Source organism: Eurosta solidaginis, chromosome 4 (assembly GCF_040869045.1).
Source record: "Eurosta solidaginis isolate ZX-2024a chromosome 4, ASM4086904v1, whole genome shotgun sequence".
Classification (NCBI taxonomy): Eukaryota; Metazoa; Arthropoda; class Insecta; order Diptera; family Tephritidae; genus Eurosta; species Eurosta solidaginis.
The window spans coordinates 258,624,546-258,642,771 of NC_090322.1; the positions used below are offsets into that span (position 1 = coordinate 258,624,546).

Sequence of the window (18,226 nt, forward strand, 5' to 3'; positions counted from 1 at the left end):
CGCTGAGTATATAATGTTCGGTTACACCCGAACTTAGACACCTTTACTTGTTCTTAACGAGAAGTTAGTTAAAAATCTGTCGCAATACTCTTCTGTTCTGTTTTGTATGGACTTTTTAAAGATTTCTAAATATTGTAGAGACAGCAAAAAGCATGCCCGGCACGCAGCGCAGTGTAACTTTTTTCACTTTTAGGATGCCAAAAGTCCAAAAAACAATGTTCTCCAATCTCAAAGATGTTTTGACATGCAATAGATTAATAACCAAGTGTTAAGAAAATGTATACGTAGCAAAGGAAAAAACCCACGATCACCATGATAAGCATTATGAAACTTGGATAATTAAAACAAGTGCAAAAACAATTTCACAGTCCAAAATTTTCGGCCAACTTTGTGGCCACGTAGTGGATTTTTTGATAACTCTTTTGACTTCAAACTGATTTAGTTAACATATTTGGGTAGTTTATAACAGCATTGGTAAGTTTTAGGCTCGTAGGAATTTGTTTTTTTTATACCTTTCATGAACATGAAATGGTATATTAACTTTGGTCCGATGTTTGTAACGTTGAGAAATATAGAAGACAGACTCACCATTAAGTACACCGAATTGATCAGGGCGACGAACTGAGCTGATATAGCCATGTCCGTCTGTCTGATTGAACGCAAACTAGTCCCTCAAATTTTGAGATATCTCAATGAAATTTGGCAAAAGGATGTATTTTTGTATTATATTAGACATTTGTCGGATCCGGTAGGATCGGACCACTATAACATATGTCTCCCATATAACCGATCGTTCAGATAGAAAGATTTTTGGCAATTTCTCCCTTAATTTTCAATATAAAAATGTTAAACTTGGTGAAATTTATTCTAATATATCATAGAAGATTTCACGAAAAAATCATATCGATCGGAGCTATATATAGTATATATCCCATACAACCGATCGTTCAGATAAGGGGTTTTTTGCCATTTTTTATTTTATATTTATCTTAAAAATCGTTTAGGTATGTACACCTGTTCGCTATATATTTCTTAACTTATATTGGAGATTACGAACGGGATAAGATTATTGTTCAGCCCCATTCATGAAAGGTATGACGTCTTCGGCACATCCGAAGACAGTTCCGTCCTTACGTGTTTTTTTTTTTTTTTTTTTGTTTTAGGCAGTCACTAAAAGTTTGGTAATCTTAGACAATTTTTCGTTTTCAATAGAATAAAATTTCCTGATTCCGCCCAATTCCATTGAACGAATACATACACATTGAAGGGAATTTCATATAGTTTCAGATAAAGAAAACAACCATTGCGAAGTTTTGCGTGTTTCTTTGTAATCGCCAACTTAAGGTCTCTATGCCCTCGCTCACGTATGAAGCGCAGTGACCTAAATATGAAATGTCCTCAATTCAAGTTTACAATACTAGATCCCAAAAAAAGACAGTTATATCTGAAATGGTAAAAACCCAGAAAAAGGAAACTTGTGCACTGAATAGCCTTCATTGCTTGTCATATGAGTTTTCTCATAGTTAACGAGTTGTGCACTTATCCCATCAACTTATATTATGTATATACGCAATTGAGTGCTTCGGGAATATACATATGTATGTATACATCACATAAGCGCCTACCTAAAGCTCACTCGGAGTTTGAGATCTTCGGTAGATCTTTAAAACAAAGAAATGGGTAAGTATATTTTTTAAAGCAATAGCAGGTATTATTTTCCCGTAAAAACCCAGTTTCTTATTCTATGACAAGTGATATGATAAAACGCTTGGGCTAAGACTATATAAATAGAGAACAAAGTTAAAAATGAATCATACTCAGACGGACGGCATTGAAGTAAAACCAACTGCACTCTACCAAAGTTTCCTATATCATCAACTAGTTATGGCTATTTCACGAAATGCACTGTTTGAAGTTTGGCTAAAAAGCAAAGATGGAGAAACGGACAAAGCCATACTAAACCCTATTTTGAGTATAATTGGAAGATATGTGGATCATTCAAAATTAAAAAAATACATCATCAAGCTAACTTATAATGTTCGTAAGAGATGGGCGTGTTGTTTTCGATCTACAAGTAGATTTATTGAGAAAAACTCTAAATGGTTATCAGAAAATCTTGATTTTATAGATTATATGCTTGATGTTGAGCCATATACTTCTCGTGATATTCCTAAGCCGGGGAGGCCAACAAAAAACTTCTCTGAGTAATCTATGCGCACAAAAAAACAAAAATCTAAGGAACTAATGAACATTGTCGACAATTACGATCATCAGGGAGAAGAAACTCTGAAAAATAATTGAGGAGCTGTTCACGGCATCACCATCAAGACGCATTGCAATCAAAAAGTCCCGACTATCGGAAGAAAATAAGAAAAGTTTGTCACCAGATCAAGCAATTGCGATGATAGTTGACTCAAATCTTTCAAGATATGAATACTCCCTGATCCGGCAGCACATTTCAGAAGTTAACAGAAAAATATATCCTTCATATAATTGTTTAAAAGAATCAAAGAATTTATGCTATCCTGAAAAAATAACCGTAACGGAAACCTATGTTGAAATTGAATTCCAATCCCTAATTGATCACAGTTTACGAAGATTGTGTCTTGCATAAGAATAGGTATTGCTTTCTATTCCCGAGGTTAAAGAACTAAATGCAATTATAACATTCAGAAGAAAACAAATCGGAAACTAGTATGTTTTTCATTTCACTGGTACTCCTTCAAATGTATACAATGGTTGACCAACGAAAGGTTATATTTTCGAATAATCCTGCTCCATCTTCCACGAGATACTGCCGCCAAATAAAATTTGTTTTTACAAAAGAAACACGAGATGTCATTTCAAAGGATGTGCAATCTGTCAAAGACCAAATTTCCAGTCTTCGTCATATAACAATTCAAACAGATAACATAAACTTACTGGTGAAATCAACGTTTGTGTTGTGCATGATTAATGGCAAAGTTGCAACGCTCTGTCGGCATATACATCATCGTAAAATATGCTTGGTACAATATGCCAGTGAGCGTACATGAAATTCTGTTTCATGGAAAGAGTATAATCGTGTCTGCTATTCTTCCTATTGGTCAACTTTCGGAAGAATCTCAAGAGTACAGAAACAAAGATGCACGAAACTATCGTGAACTTTTCACCACAAAAAAGTCAAGAATTTGTAGTAACTTGGATTTGCTGCAAATATTGCTGATGTCGTCAGACTCGTTCATAAACAGTTTGCGGAAAACCCCTAGGTCAAAGCGGCGAGCATTAATGAGTGAAGTTATTGGCTTATTATCTGAACCAGAGCATGTCGACGATATTGACTCCGACTAACTTTATACCAGTTAAAATATCACTTTTTATTCACAAGTATGTATTTTGATTCAGTTTTTACAAATATATGTGCCTATGTTGTGTTTGTCTTTGAAAATATTTTTTTTTAATATTAATCAAATGCTTATAAGCTAAAGTTAAGAAATCTAAACAATTTTTATTTATATTGGTACTGGAAAATGCTTTTAAAGTGGAAAATATGATTATGTGAAATGTCACCTTATATGAGGACAAGGAGAAAAAGTTTTTATACTCGTATCAGATTTAGGTACCTGCAACCACACTGCAAAATTTCAAATGAATTGCTCCATTGGTTTGGCTGTTATTAATTTTGGCGAAAAAAGTTACACTGTGCGCAGTGAAGACTATGGACACAGTGATTAAACAAGTCTACAGTCCACTCCACCGACGCACTATGGCGCCTCTGCCCGAAAAGCCTGGCAAAAATCAAAAATTTCATGAAAGCGTTCGATAAACCTAATACATGTATTAAATATAGAATTTGCCAGGGATTACGAATATATAACTCTTATTAAACAGAATGTAATATTTTAGGAGGTAGAGCCGCTGAAAGTTGATTAATTTTTAACACAAAAATGTTTGGTTTTTATTCTTTTTTGTTGTATTAAAAATTGTTTTGTCTCTAAATAAAACGGCCTGCTACTGGTTTCTTGTATTACAACGAAAGAATGTTTAATTCTAGGTTGAAGCAAAACATAAAATTTGTTTTTAAGCTATTGCATAGATTTTATCGCGAGCTTGGCGACTAAATAAAAAAAAAAACCGTAACGGATATTTGTCAAAAAAGGTTCGAAAAGGTTCGAAAAAGGTTCGGTGTTAGCAACAGGCCAAATACATAAAATTGGATCTCTATCATAAAGTTATAGTTAAAGTTAAAGTTAAAGTAAAAGTTAAACTTAAAGTTAAAGTTAAAGTTAAATTTGAAGTTCAAGTTAAAGTCAATATTAACTTCTCATTTATTCAATAAAAGTAAAAAATTTGTTTTCTTATCGGTCACCACGCTTAAAATGTGTAACTTGAATTAATATCAAAGAAAACAAAATGTTGCATAAATATTATAATTGCATAAGTTGATAATATGCAATAGCTTTATCGCGGCAGTGCCCGAGTGCCACAGGTCCTTTTTTTATAAAAGTTGTCAGATCTAACTGTTTTCGAAAAGCCTATTTTTGGGACCTTTTTCGAAATTTGATGGAAACAAAAAAAAAAAAAAAAAAGACCAAACAGGTCTCCGTGAAATTTACAGTAGGTATTTGCTAAATATTCAGTTACCTGAATTTATAAGGTCTACCTGCGTGCAGCTGCGATTTAAATTTTTACATCAAGTAAAGTTAAGCAACCTACCCATAAATACGAGCCTGAGCAGGTGTAGGTAAGAAGGAGGCGAATTTAGTACGGTCACTTTTGTTGTTGGAATTTTTCAATGAAACCAAATTTTTCGGTTACAAGCTGCATAATATACCTGGAATTCATTTCCATAGTTTGAGTATATAAAGCAGTATTTAATACAATGCCCAAAATCAGTCGCTTTTTGGAGTCTATAGAATAAAGTATTCTGTTTATTTAAATAAACATAAATATAGCTCAAATATTTTTTTAGTAAGATATACTCCATGGCAAATTTTAATATGTCTCTAGAAAACTCCAAACTATTTGAGGTGTTCTAAGGTTCAAAGAGAAAAGCGGAGTTCCTTGAGGCTATTATGACAGAATTACCAGATGAAGCATGCGACATAGAAGACGAAGACTTGAAAAGAAAAATTGGCTTCCTCTACATTCCAATACAAAAAAATGGCAAGCAGTCGGTCTATCTACTTCAAGGTTTATAAGTAAGCATGAAAGCTGGCTAGCTGGTAAAAGCCTTTTGGACAAAGAAATGCCTAGCACATCAACCAATCGAACTAGAGGAAGACCAAGAAACCCCATAGAAGAATGTTCGACCTACACAAAGAAAAGGAAGCTGTCAGATTATACTATAACTATCGCCACGACTCATCTTTCAGAAGCATTGGCTATTAAATATAAAAAAGGACGAAGAAAACACCAAGTCCCGTATCATTGGAGCAGTTGCATTAGCAAGTCCAGTGAGAATGAGAAGGATCAAAAACCGCATTCCCACACCCCCAAATGCGCTACCTAGTAGATACATTGCTGAAGAGCCTTTGGCGCCGTTTATAGATGTCGGGTTGTTGAAGGATAAATATAATATATTACGTGAGGCATTATTGCAACATAATGCCGATCTTTTCCCTGGATACCAACAAATCACTCAAGCCAAGAAAGAAGCGGTTCTTCAAAGAGCCAAAGATGAGTTTCGAAGCACCCTTTATGTATATTTATTTTAAAGCTTAGGCTTTGGCTATCAGAAGAGTAATAAATTTTTACAGAAATGAATAAAATTGGTAAAGCAGTAATAAACTGTTTATCATAAGTGGGCAATGCTCAAAAATTTATTAGTTGTTCATCTTTGGCTCAAATACAATAATATTGAAAAACTTTTAATAATTTTTCTCAGTTAAGTATTAATAAAATATTTGATTTTTGAATTTTTGAAATATATGTAAGTAAATATATAAAATGAATATTCAAGCAATGTTTATATACTTATCCCCTATCGTACACATTTCACTTTTATAGGAGTATAACATCTTAAACGGAGTAATGCGTCCATCAAGTTTGGTGGAGTTTGATAACCTTGCTACTAAGACCAAAATTTTAATCATAAGTAGGTAGAGCCACACTCCTTCATACAAATCATAAGTTTATGTCATTTCATGTTCAAATACAACCTCATAAAAAAATTTCAAAGTTTGTCCTTCAGTTTTAGCAAATTTTATTTATTTTTTTTTTATTTTTCTATAATTTTTCAATTTTGACGAATTATTGTGAAGCACCCTTTTACTCTGGCACCCTGTATTTTAAATTGTCCAAAGTCTAAGGTGCACTATAAACCTTATCTTTAAAATATCTTCATTAGTTCAAAAGTTATGATTTTTGCAAAGAAAAAACTCAAAAGGCGCCATAGTGCGACGTTCCAACTATCGATATGAGAGGATAATTAGACTCGTCCAACTCAGTTCAACTGGCCTTTAGTTTATGAAGCTAGTCATCCCATTGAATTTACCGTTTTATTAATGCATATTCGAATGATATTGAGGAGTTTTGTGGTAAGCATAACATTTCAGAGCGTTAGTACAATGCTTCGAGAGCAATAGCGCCATATCTAGCTACTTTGGTTTTTCTGATATTTGATTTACAGCAAAAAAGTTGACAAAGAAAATTTTATTTTATTAAATGGTTGGGAAGAAATTGAAAGAAAAGACTCGACATCGACGATAGACAAGGCGACAGCTGTTTCGATTATAACTTTGAGCAGTTGAGCCACGAACGAGTTGCGAGCGTATATCGAGCTCCTCGAAGTGATGGACACCCTGGTATCTAGAGCTCAAATTTCAATACTGCTGTAAGCCATCTTAACATTTTTGAGTAAACTTTTTAACTCAGATTAAACCTGATATGACAGGTTAAACTCATACATTTTTTATGAGTTTTTCAAACCAACTTTGGGCTAGTTTTCCTAAGCCATCGGGAAATTATTTAAAAATCAAAAGTGCCACCGCGTTTCGTGTTAAAAAGACTATAGGTCGGAGGTCCCCAGAAGAGCTTTGGTAATCCTTTATGCTTTCGAACGCAAATTCTATGCCTGAATTTTCACTATTACACTCGTATCTTGAATTTGAAGCTTTGCTAGTTTTGTGCGCCTCTGCTCAAGCTCCACGGAATTTAATCAAGAATCGTTTAAAAAATTTTCTTAAATTATATATAGTGAAGTTTGCGGACAAACCTTAAATCGACTTAATATGAAGGAATAAATGGGCATATATTTGATTACTTTAAGAATTTTAGCATTCTGTCTATTTGGTTGAGTGCCACTAATAATTAATGTTTTTCTTTTTATTATTTCAAAGTATATAACAATGATCATAAGAAGATCTGTGGAGGAATACAAGACCGGGCTAAATATGGACACGGTAAGGTGGATAAAATACATTCTTTTAATTACAGTGCGCATTCGAGTGTTTTATGGCTTTCAGAAAAGTGGAGTACAGTCTCAGATAGTTTCGCAAATAGTCAAATTTGAGGTTCGTTGTCCACATTTTAAATATCTTACAAGTGATTTTTCGATAATTATTGAAATATTGTTATGTTTGTTTGATAACTCGTTTACTTAAGAAACGACAGAGCTAGTCGCGGAAAGATTGTGGATTTAGATTGGCTTCTGATACCCCACCCCTTCATTCTGCAAGAAATAGCTATCTTCAGATCCTTGCCTAAAAATGAGTGTATGTTCTCTCTGAGAGCAATCGCTTTCACCATGATGATATAACCAACTTGTGGGAAAACATGTCTATCTTAAACGTAAGTATTTAACTACAGCGGATTACAAAATAGAGTTCTAAGGAGGCTAGAAGATGAACTGGGACAATAGTGTTATTGCTTGCTTTATAAAACTGTTTTTGGGAAGTGCAAGGAGGTAAGAGAAACCCTTAGCTAACAAAAATCGCTGTGATGTGAAATGTATGAGAGCTGAAAAATACTATTGCTTGCTAATATAATGTTCGAAAAGACTGAGCTCAGTCCTTGCCGGAGTAAAAATACGATTTGGTAATTATGATTTTCAGATCCTGCTTGTATTTTGGCGGTAACTGTGATATATGTGGCTACGTAATAAACCCGATTCGTCAATGATGAAAAAGATAACCGCCTAACCAGAAATAATATTTTTTCCGAGGAGCTCAAACATGTCGACAAGAAGGCAGTCAAAGTCATTAATAACCAACAATACTAGGTTAGGTTAGATTGAACTGGCTGGTTAGGACCTAGCTTAATTTCTGCCTCGAGATATGGCAACTCTGCCACCCCTAATCACGCAGAACGTGCTCAATCATTTTTTACTGCAGCTCGTAATTCCTACATCCGCTTACAACACTACTAGGAATCTAGCACTGTCCTCACCTCTGAGAAAGGCCATACGATAATCTGATGTAGTTTTGAAAAGCTGTAACTCAATATGCAACAACCTTATCAGCATCAAAGATGGAATGCATTTACACACAGTTATGTTCTACGCTATTCCGGCTTCTATGTTGCTAGGAAAATCTTAGGTTTAACATCTCTGATGCCAAATTTTAGCCTATTTTCAATCTGCTCGAGTGCACTCTGGAATTAAATCCTTTCAGCGGGACCACCGAATTTTATTTTTATTTTTAAGTACACACTAATGCACATAAATTGTATAAATTTTGTTTTATATATATTTCAATTTCTCTGTTTTCGTAGCACTCAACATTGACTGCGAAAGAATCTGGGGAGTAAGATCTAATGGTTTAAGAGAAACGAGAATCCGAGCTACAACACCAACCAGCAGAAATAAAAACATTGAGCAAAGAAATGGGGTAGAGCTTTTTGATATAAGACCGCGCACTATCCTCAATACAATGGCCAGACCAGAAGCTCGCCGTCCGAAAACAAATTTATTCACAACTAAGAAGCCCGACAACTTTTCAGCGCAAGCCTTTTTGGACATACTTTTCCGAAGATACTTATAAAATATAGTGTGGTTATATATATGAATGTATCTTCTACATATATACATATATTTTATGTATATATGTATTTCAAATTGTACATTGTAAAATGGAAAGTTATGCTCCTTTGTAATGTTTATATTTTATTTTATTTTATCGTATTATCGCCTATGTAGTAGTTTATTACGACATCTAGTCGTAGATAGCACCATTCAGTCACACTTCATTGTTTTATATCTTAGAAACTAAAAAATCTGCTGTAAAATGTGATTGTGAACACTTATTTGGATCATATTGTTTGCCACTAACAGACGAGGCTGTGGCGACCCCAAGCTCCTTGGGGTGGGGAGGGAGGGATGGCCTGAAGATTTAATGTGGCCATATAAATCGTTCCCGAGATGATCGGGCTAGCACCTTAATGGTGCTGTGTAACCGGAGCGTACCGGATCTGTATCCGGCAAAGGACCATCACATCGATAACACTCCCCAAAGCCTTCGGGGAGCAACCTTATCGCTACAACAACAACAACTGAGAAGACACAGTTACTGATCAACTTTTTTTAACAAAGTATATTTTATTGTGCAACTCTGCACACCAATACGGATTTTAGCGCCACTGGCGTTGATGTACAATTTCTCAATACTTAGGCGCAACGACACAAATACACCAAACTAGAGCAAATTCAGCGCAATTTTTCAACTCAATGGCGAAACATTTTCTCCAAGGACTGCTACGTTAGGTTGAACTGGCACGTCCATGAGGAACTCACATAGACAGAATGAGTCCGTAGTGCTACCAGAAGTTTGTTTTAACGACCAAACTGAAAAACACTATCAAAAACCAGGACCTATGTTATAAAATAACTTCATCCTCTTGGCAAATACTAGAAGCTTCCTAGGACTTAAGCTTCTAGATCTGACAGCCGTATCACTCCTAATAGCTGGGGCCTTAGCCTGGCAAGCGCAGGGTACGAACATAACAAATGCCAGCGGCTTTGTGGGTTAGAATATACCCGCGGTGGGTATGCCTGTCGTATGAGGCGACTAAAATATCGGATTCAAGGGGTTTATGTAGCGCAGCCTTTTCCGGTTGCCAGCGCAATACATAGCTTCTCCAAACCCAATTGCAAACCTTACCTAGCCGTGGCGAATCCTGTTTCATTAACACACGAGGCTCTGGTGTCCCGGAACTCCTCATGGGTGGGGGGGGGGGGGGGGGGGGGGGGGGGGGGGTTGGAGGGCGGTATGGCATAGAAGGTCGCATGTGGTCATAACAAATCGTTCCCGAGATGGTGGGGATTGGTACCGGAACGTACCGCATCTGCATCCGCAGTTTTCGGTTTTTCGAATTTTTCGATATCGGAAAAGTGGGCGAGGGTATAGTCTTATTTCGTTCATTTTAAATAGCGCTCTGAGATGAGTACCCAGCAACCTACATATCAAATTTCATTAAGATAGCTCAAAATTTACTCAAGTTATGGTGTATACGGACAGACGAACGGACGGATATGGCTAAATGAATTTCTTTTTTCGCCCAGATCATTTTGGTATATAGAAGTCTATATCTATCTCGATTAGTTTATGCCGTTACGGGGTACCGTTATGCGAACAAAATTAATATACTCTGTGAGTTCTTCTCAGCTGAGTATAAAAACTCATGTCTTGCACAAAAATATTCTCCGCCCTGCACGTCTACTAAGCAGCCATAACAGTTCGCTTTGGCGCATTCATCGTGATCAGACGCTGGATTCATGTTACGAGCGCCCGAAAGAAAAGCGTCACTACACAGCTTTAATGCACAATTCATGAACTTTCTTGGCAGAAAATTTCAGTATTTGATATATAATCATATACGATGAGTTCAATATCCGAAGAAGTTAAGTACTTTATTTTGTTTTAGTAGGCAGGGAAATAAAACTACTTACATATTAAAATGTCATCAAAGCGTAACTTATTTAGTGCAGCAGTAAAGTACCGACCTAGGAAAGTAACACTACTGGCAGGCGGTTGCCCATATCGTCAGTTAGGTAATATTTACTTTTTCCCCGCCCAGATGAGGTCGATCAACCAACCATCACATGCGAATCAACAAATTGTAGTAACGAATGAGGAAAAGACCTCTGACGCCACAATCAGTCCACAGATACACCTCATTGCACATCATGAGACGAACAAGCGAGGGAAATACGTAAGTCATATAAATAAATACGTAAGTTATATAAATTGACATGCTGGTCACCAAATTAGTTTAGTGTCGGTTCTTTAAAGATTTGTAGCAGGTCAATTTTCGGTTACGCAAATGTGTTTATTTTAGAAATTGTATATTTATCATAATATCCTTTCAAAATTGCTATAATCGCACGTCCTCACTCCCAACAGACACTTACTCGCACATTTCGGCGTTACTGACGCAAAATGCGTAGGCCTTTTCTGGCTATCGTTGCAATCCCATTGATATTGTCGGCCCAAATCATTCTAAGCGCTCCGGTACGCAAAAAAATGCGCATACAATTAAATTCAGATTATCTACGTGCCATGGGCGCTTACAAACGTCTCGAGCCACGTTTGTCGCGCGAAGATTTGCGTATCCTTACGACTATAGGCATATTAAATGGAGCACGCCAGGTCGAAAAACAAATGGAGCGCAATGTTATTGAGATTGTGAAAGAGTTGCTGAAAGATGCAATTGCTCTAAGTGATGAGGAGCTCATAGAGAAGTTGAAAAATATTGAAAAGCAGTTGTTACGTGATCATCGTGCACTGCTCATATTAACCAGCGCGATGGACTTGGTGACGGGCGCAAAAAATGTTAACGATTTTAAAGCAGATATGCAACAAACGCTGCAAGAAATACGCAGACAGTCGAATGATGAGACTCTTGATAAATATGCGATAGAGTCCTCTACAGATGAACCTAACATCAGTAATGAAAACAGTGAGGCAGTAGAGAGATTGGCAGCTTTAAGGCGTCAGATTACGCAACAAGTGCGTGCCATGAAAACATTGGTGGAAGAGAAAGTCACACATACACTGAACTATATGATTGCTGAGGCGGAAGAGGAGAGTCTATTGGCTCAGGCTAGCAAGAAAGTGATACGAAAGCGTAATGCATCTGCGGTTGCTGAAATTCCAGCTGTGGTGAAATCTGTAACGCTGAAGGTAAATGAAGTTCTGAAGAGTGCTTAAACTAATATAATAGAATAAAAATGAAAAAAGGTGAAATTAAAAAGTTGGAATTGAAAAAATAAAAACAAAAAGTTAATCAAAAGGCAAAGAACAATCCTAGTAAAAAAATAAGAAAAAAAATTTGATAAAAAAACTTCAAAAAAAAGAATAACCAAAAAATTATTAAGAAGAATTGGGAGTTAACAAAAACAGGTAAATAAAAGTTGAAAAAAAAAAAGATTTCGTCCAAAATAAAAAAAAAAAAAATTGTTTTTAAATAATTTTAAATAAATAAAAATTAAACAAATAGAATACGTTAAAAAGATTTTAGGTATAAAAAACAAATGTGAAAGTACTAAGTTTAATAGTGTTAGTTGAAGAAAAAACCAAATAAAATAACAAAAAATTAGTCAGAAGAGTTAAGAAAAAATTAAAAAATAAAAGTATATAAAAAAAGGCAAAAAACTGGAAAAATATAAAAATATAAAAGCATTTTAAATGAATATAAAGAGTTAAATAACAAACAAATCTAAAAAGCGTTAAAAAAAACAAAGACATTTTTTTTAATGATACACAAATAAAAAAAAAAAAACCAAAAAAAAAAATTTAAAAAATTAAAAAAAAATTAATACAGAATTCATAAAAGTAAATTGTTTCTAAAATAGTAGAAAATACATTGAAAAAAAACCTGTTAAAAAAAAAATAAAATAAATGGACTAAAAAAGCTCAAGTTTTAAAATGAAAAACATTAAAAAGTTAAACAAAAAAAATGTTTACGACAAAAAAAGTTGAAAATAATTTAAACCCGTAAAATAAATAATGTAAGCGTAATAAAGTTTCGAGAGTATTTGAATTAGTTAAAAAACAATAAAAATGTCAAGAATGCTTAAACTTTTTCAAAAAGATTTTCATAGTTTAAAAAGAGTGAAACAATTTTTTTATAACGTACAAATTAAAAAAAATTAAAATACAAAATTAAAAAAGTCAAAAGTAAACGAACAAATTTCTAAAGTTTTAGAAAAATTTTAAAAATTTACACATTTAAAAACTCACAGAAAATGATCAAAAAACATTTAAAATGTAAAAAAAAAAAAATTACATGATACAAAAAAAGTATACAAAAAAATTAACTAACTAAATAAAAAGAAATACAAATCAAATAGAAGAAAATTAAAAATATAAAAAAAAAACTTAAAAAAGTAAAAATATAAAAAAACACACACACTGAAAATAAAACAAAATAATGTATATTAAAAAAAGATTCAAAATACTTAAAAGAGGGTTATTCAAATATATCAAAGTGAGCGGAAATACAAAATGTGAATGACAATTAAATGAAAATTAGCTAGAAATAAATTAAAACTTATTTCGAAAATAACTATAAGAATATTTAGATAAAATAATGCTTAAATAGTTTAAAATAATAAAACATTAAATAATATTATTTAATTTTATTTTTAAATTAACAAAAATTATAATTAAATTAACAAAAATTTGAAACGAAAAGCATTTAAATAAAAATTGAAATCTGCAAAAAATATATAAAATTAAATGAATGAAAAAAAAGGAAATGAATAAAAATAAAAATAATTAGCGAAAAAAAAATTTACTAGAACAATAAGAAATTAAATAAGTAAAAATAAAAGATGATTAAAAAATAAAAAAGTTATAAAATTAAAAAAACTTAAGATGTAAAAAAATAAAAATTATAAACAAAAAATAAAAAAAATTTAAAAATTTTTGTTATATCGGCATTCTAGATGTTCCCGAAATGGATCTATACTACGAGATTTGGCAGTTGTCTAAATTTTTTCTTTCTTCTATTCTAATTTAATAATATTTTCAATTAAGAAAAAATTTATCATAACATTAATTATTGTTAGGCCTTGAGCTCGATTCGAACCCGCGATCTCACAAATCAGTAGGCCGATATAACAACAAAAATTGTTAATACATCCCAGAGCACGGGGAAAAAGTGTCAATAAAATATGACACTATGGCAGCATTGCCAACAAACAAGTCCATTTTTCACATTCATTCTCTAACAGATGTCGCAGTGTTGTGAATATCAATTGGCAAGAACCAGAATAGAAGTAGGATTAATGATGACAAACAAAAAACCGCTGTGATGGCTGAATGGTTATAGCAGCGGCGCCTAAACGTTGCCGATGAAGGAATTTAGCAGTTCCCGAAATGGATCTATACAACGAACTTTGGCAGTTGTCTAAATTTTTTCTTTCTTCTATTCTAATTTAATAATTTTTTCAATTAAGAAAAAATTTATCATAACAATAATAATGATAAAATAATTATTGTTAGGCCTTGAGCTCGATTCGAACCCGCGATCTTAAAAAAAATTTACCAAATAAAAAAATAAAAATTTTTTCTAATATATAGCAGAAAATTAATTAAATACAAAAAACGGTCACCAAAACTTTAATAAAACGGATTAAACTGAGTCAAAAATTAATTTTTCTTTATAAATAGGAGGATTTTCACAACAATCTTGTAGATGCGCCAGTAGAAACACGAAACAGTGAAGTGATCGATGAAAAGAAAATAGAAGACGAGAAAACGAACAAAGTATGTATGTACCAGTGTAAATGCACGTAAAATCCTATTAGTGTTTGTTTAGTAGTTGTTGTACCTTCATAGTTTTTACTAACCTCATATGACAAGAAAAATTTTGCGCATGCCAAAAATATAAATTTAACTTTACAATTTTAATCTCAATTAAAAATCTAAGACTATCATTACAAACAGCAACAACAATAGTAGTTCACCACAATTCAATACTACAGCAACATCGACGTCAACAACAACACGCGCAGCGCGAGCTACAACAATTGGTGTTACAACCACAACAACAATAAGTCCTAATACCACAACCACAGTTAGACCGAAATTTGCCAAACAAGTAAATGGATTAGTAGAACCAATTCCTATACCTCTTACTCCACTGCAAATAGAAGATGAAGATTTTCCTGATGAGCCACCGCCAACTGATGGCGGTGGTGGTGGTGGTTTGGTTGGCATTATTACAAGTTTAAGTGGAGTAAGTACGTCGTAGATGAACGGAATGCTGTTTATAAAAATTTGTGAAATAAATGCTTTAACTTTTTTTTGGTTTCATGTTAGGGTGAAGGTGGTTCTGATATTGGCGCTTTGATCGGTGCACTGACTGGTGTGATTTCAACTTTATTTGGAGTGAGTGAAAATCTATAAAAATATTTTGTGCAATTTTAACATTTTTTCAAATGTCATTTTCATTAGCCAGGCGGTTTAGACATCGAATCCTTAATCAGTACTGCTACGTCACTCATATCTGGTTTGTTGGCCGTAAGTATTTAGAAGCTAGCACAAGTTTAGAAGTTTGTAGATAAAACCCGAAAGAAATATTTTTGTAATTCCCACCTGAAGTGAATTTTAACGCTTGGCTTCCTAAAAGTTGCATCTATATCTCTGGATGAAGACGAGTTAAAAATCTTTGAGTTACTTACAATAGTTGTCTTAATCGGTACCTAAAGTTAACGTTTTTCTAAAAAAATTACTAAAGACGGCGTAGCATCCAAACTGGTTTGTTTCGAAGAATTTGTTTTGAAGAATTGGCACTGAACATGACACAAAAGTGAAACGTGTTTGTCCCACAGCCACCTATCACAATTTGAAAAAAAAAAAAAAAAATCAAATTGAAGATGGAACCCGCTGAAGTCAATTTTGTGCGAACAGATCTTGATATTTCCCTGGAAATTGAACAATGCCGAAAACGGTTCATCTTCAAAACAAATTTCATATTTTTTGAAATATAGAACAAAGATAGTACACCGCCAAAAACGGGCTATCTCCAAATAAAATTTGACATTTTTCGATAGATGGCACTGAGCAGGGAACAAAGCCGAAACTGGTTTAATTTCAAACCAAAATTTACTTTTTTTTAAATTGTAGATTAAAAATGGGAGATCGCCGAACCCAACTAAACTTTATCTTCAATTTAAAATTGAAGTTTTCCAAACAACAGATACTGAAGATTGAACCATACCTAAATCGGGTTTCCTCCAAACGATATTTGAGAAATTGTCCAAAGATATTGCAGCACAGAAATCGGTTTTTTTTTCAAAATCCCAACACGACTTAAAAAAAAGTCACACTGAAAATGGTCAAAATTGGTTTGTCTACAAAACTAATTTGATATTTTTCGAAAAATTCCACTGAACATTCTGCAAACCTCAAATTGGGTTGTCTGCGCACCAAAATAAATTTCTTTTTTCAGAAATTGCGCTGAAGATGACACAATGCCCTACTGGTTTTAACTAAACTGACACAGATAGCGAAACGCTGAAATCGAATTTTTCCAATCCAAAAGGGATTTTTTCCGAAAAATGGCATTGAAGAGGAAACAAAGCCGAAATCGGTTTGATTTCAAAACAAAACTCACATTTCTAAAAAATTTATATAAAGATCGCTGCAATCGAACTTTTCCCAAACCAAAACGGAATATTTTCTAAAAATAACACTGAAGATCGCATAATACATAAACTGGTTTCTCACCCAACCAAGCTTGATATTTTTCGATAAAAAAATATCAACGATGAAAGACCGATAAAAGCAGGCTGTCTTCATAATCAATTTGACATTTTACAAAAAATGGTTCTGAAGATGAAACAAGGCCAAAACCGGTTTTTTCCGAACTGGGCGTGATATTTCTTTTTCTAAAAAAGTTAAATTCTAAAGTATTTTGAGAATTTAATATTTTGTTATCCACAGGGCAACAAAAACTTTGGTACAGTTTTGGGCATATATATTGGTACTGCTTTTGATGGACTTTCAGGTGGCGGTGGAGCAGTAAATATCTAAAAGCAATTTGGAAAATTTTTTTTTTATTCATAAATTTTTAACATTACAGGTTAACAATGGTCAATTTATTGGAAACTTACTTGGAACCGTTTATGCACAGCTCAGCGCAGTATATATAATTAATTTATTTATGCCAATGAAACTAAATACAGTTTAAATTTAGTTTTTTAATACTATAACTTTTACCCTCTCAATTAACTGTAAATAATCGCACGCTAGCTTTAGTTGTAGATTGTAGAGTTTTTACTTTCAATAAATTGTCATTAAAATTTTAAACAAATTACATTTGTGTAGCTTTTCCATTTTCTTCCTTCATTAGGATCCCGAAGATGATGATCTACGCCCAAATCCATTGCTTTTCGCGCGTAATCTTATTAGCAGCTTTGTAGAAGCGAAAAATCGTAAGGAGTCAGATGAGGAAGTTGATGATGAGCGGCGCTCTGATTCATATCGTTTGCAAAGCGGTAAAAATAAAGGTGATGCTGGTGGTGGTGGCTCCGATTCAGGTGGTTTCATCAAACATATTGCTTCGCATATTGTGGGCGGTATTGTGAGTTTAATATTGAATGCTTCGTTGGGTGCTTCTGGCGGCGCATCGCATGCTTCTGCCTCATTATTCGGTAGTTCGAGTCATAAAAGTGGCAGTGGTGCTGGTGGAGGAGGTAACGGCGGGCAAAAGTATTAAGTTAAGTGTGTAGTGGATTTTTAGTTTTTGGGATACAAATTTTGTGTACGTGGGCGGGTTTGTTGCATATGTGGTTTTTTTATTGTGCTATAATGCAGCAAAACTTAATTTTGGTTAAGCATAGCATTATGAAATGTACATACTTGTTAATTAAGCTTCCGTCTTCTTTTTATTATTTATTTTGCAACGTGCTTACTTGGTAAATTGTTTGTATGCGTAGTAATCTGTGTAATAAGGAAGAGCGGCAGATTTCATGGTAATTATATAACACACGTGACATATCAGCTAAGCTTATAAATATTTTATTTTGTATGAACTTTAGTTATTAGAGCCAAAAGTATTTATGATATATGAAATTTTTTATAAAATTCAATAAAAGTTATTTTCGTTTTAATTTAATGCTGTATTTCCATTTTATTTTGCTTCAAACTACTGTACCTGCATGAGGAGCGTTGACGAAAAGAAGGTACTTTTTTTGCCCACCAGGGTTATATGAATATATGAAAAGGAAGAACCATCTGATGGATTTTTTCAGAAGTAATCGGTTCAAGGAAAATTGCTCTCATATAGGCGTCCTACTAAG

At 33.6% G+C, this 18,226-nt stretch overlaps 1 protein-coding gene across 5 annotated transcripts in view; it reads left to right on the plus strand.

Annotated features, from left to right (window-relative positions):
* The window catches only part of LOC137251373 (uncharacterized), a 61,015-nt gene extending 43,050 nt beyond the window's left edge, over positions 1 to 17,965 (plus strand). For 2 of the 5 annotated variants that reach the window (XM_067785820.1, XM_067785818.1), the window contains 8 exons: positions 11,319 to 12,098; positions 14,592 to 14,687; positions 14,851 to 15,159; positions 15,243 to 15,311; positions 15,378 to 15,443; positions 16,869 to 16,946; positions 17,008 to 17,067; positions 17,278 to 17,965. In XM_067785820.1, coding sequence (XP_067641921.1) covers positions 11,355 to 12,098; positions 14,592 to 14,687; positions 14,851 to 15,159; positions 15,243 to 15,311; positions 15,378 to 15,443; positions 16,869 to 16,946; positions 17,008 to 17,067; positions 17,278 to 17,643 — 1,788 coding nt within the window. In that variant the 5' untranslated portion in view covers positions 11,319 to 11,354 and the 3' untranslated portion in view covers positions 17,644 to 17,965. Of the gene's footprint in view, positions 1 to 7,319; positions 7,383 to 8,691; positions 9,205 to 10,187; positions 11,128 to 11,318; positions 12,099 to 14,591; positions 14,688 to 14,850; positions 15,160 to 15,242; positions 15,312 to 15,377; positions 15,444 to 16,868; positions 16,947 to 17,007; positions 17,068 to 17,277 lie in introns of those variants that run through there. The other 3 variants (XR_010953237.1, XR_010953236.1, XM_067785819.1) reach the window with 2 other exon arrangements.
* The last annotated feature ends 261 nt before the right edge of the window (positions 17,966 to 18,226 follow it).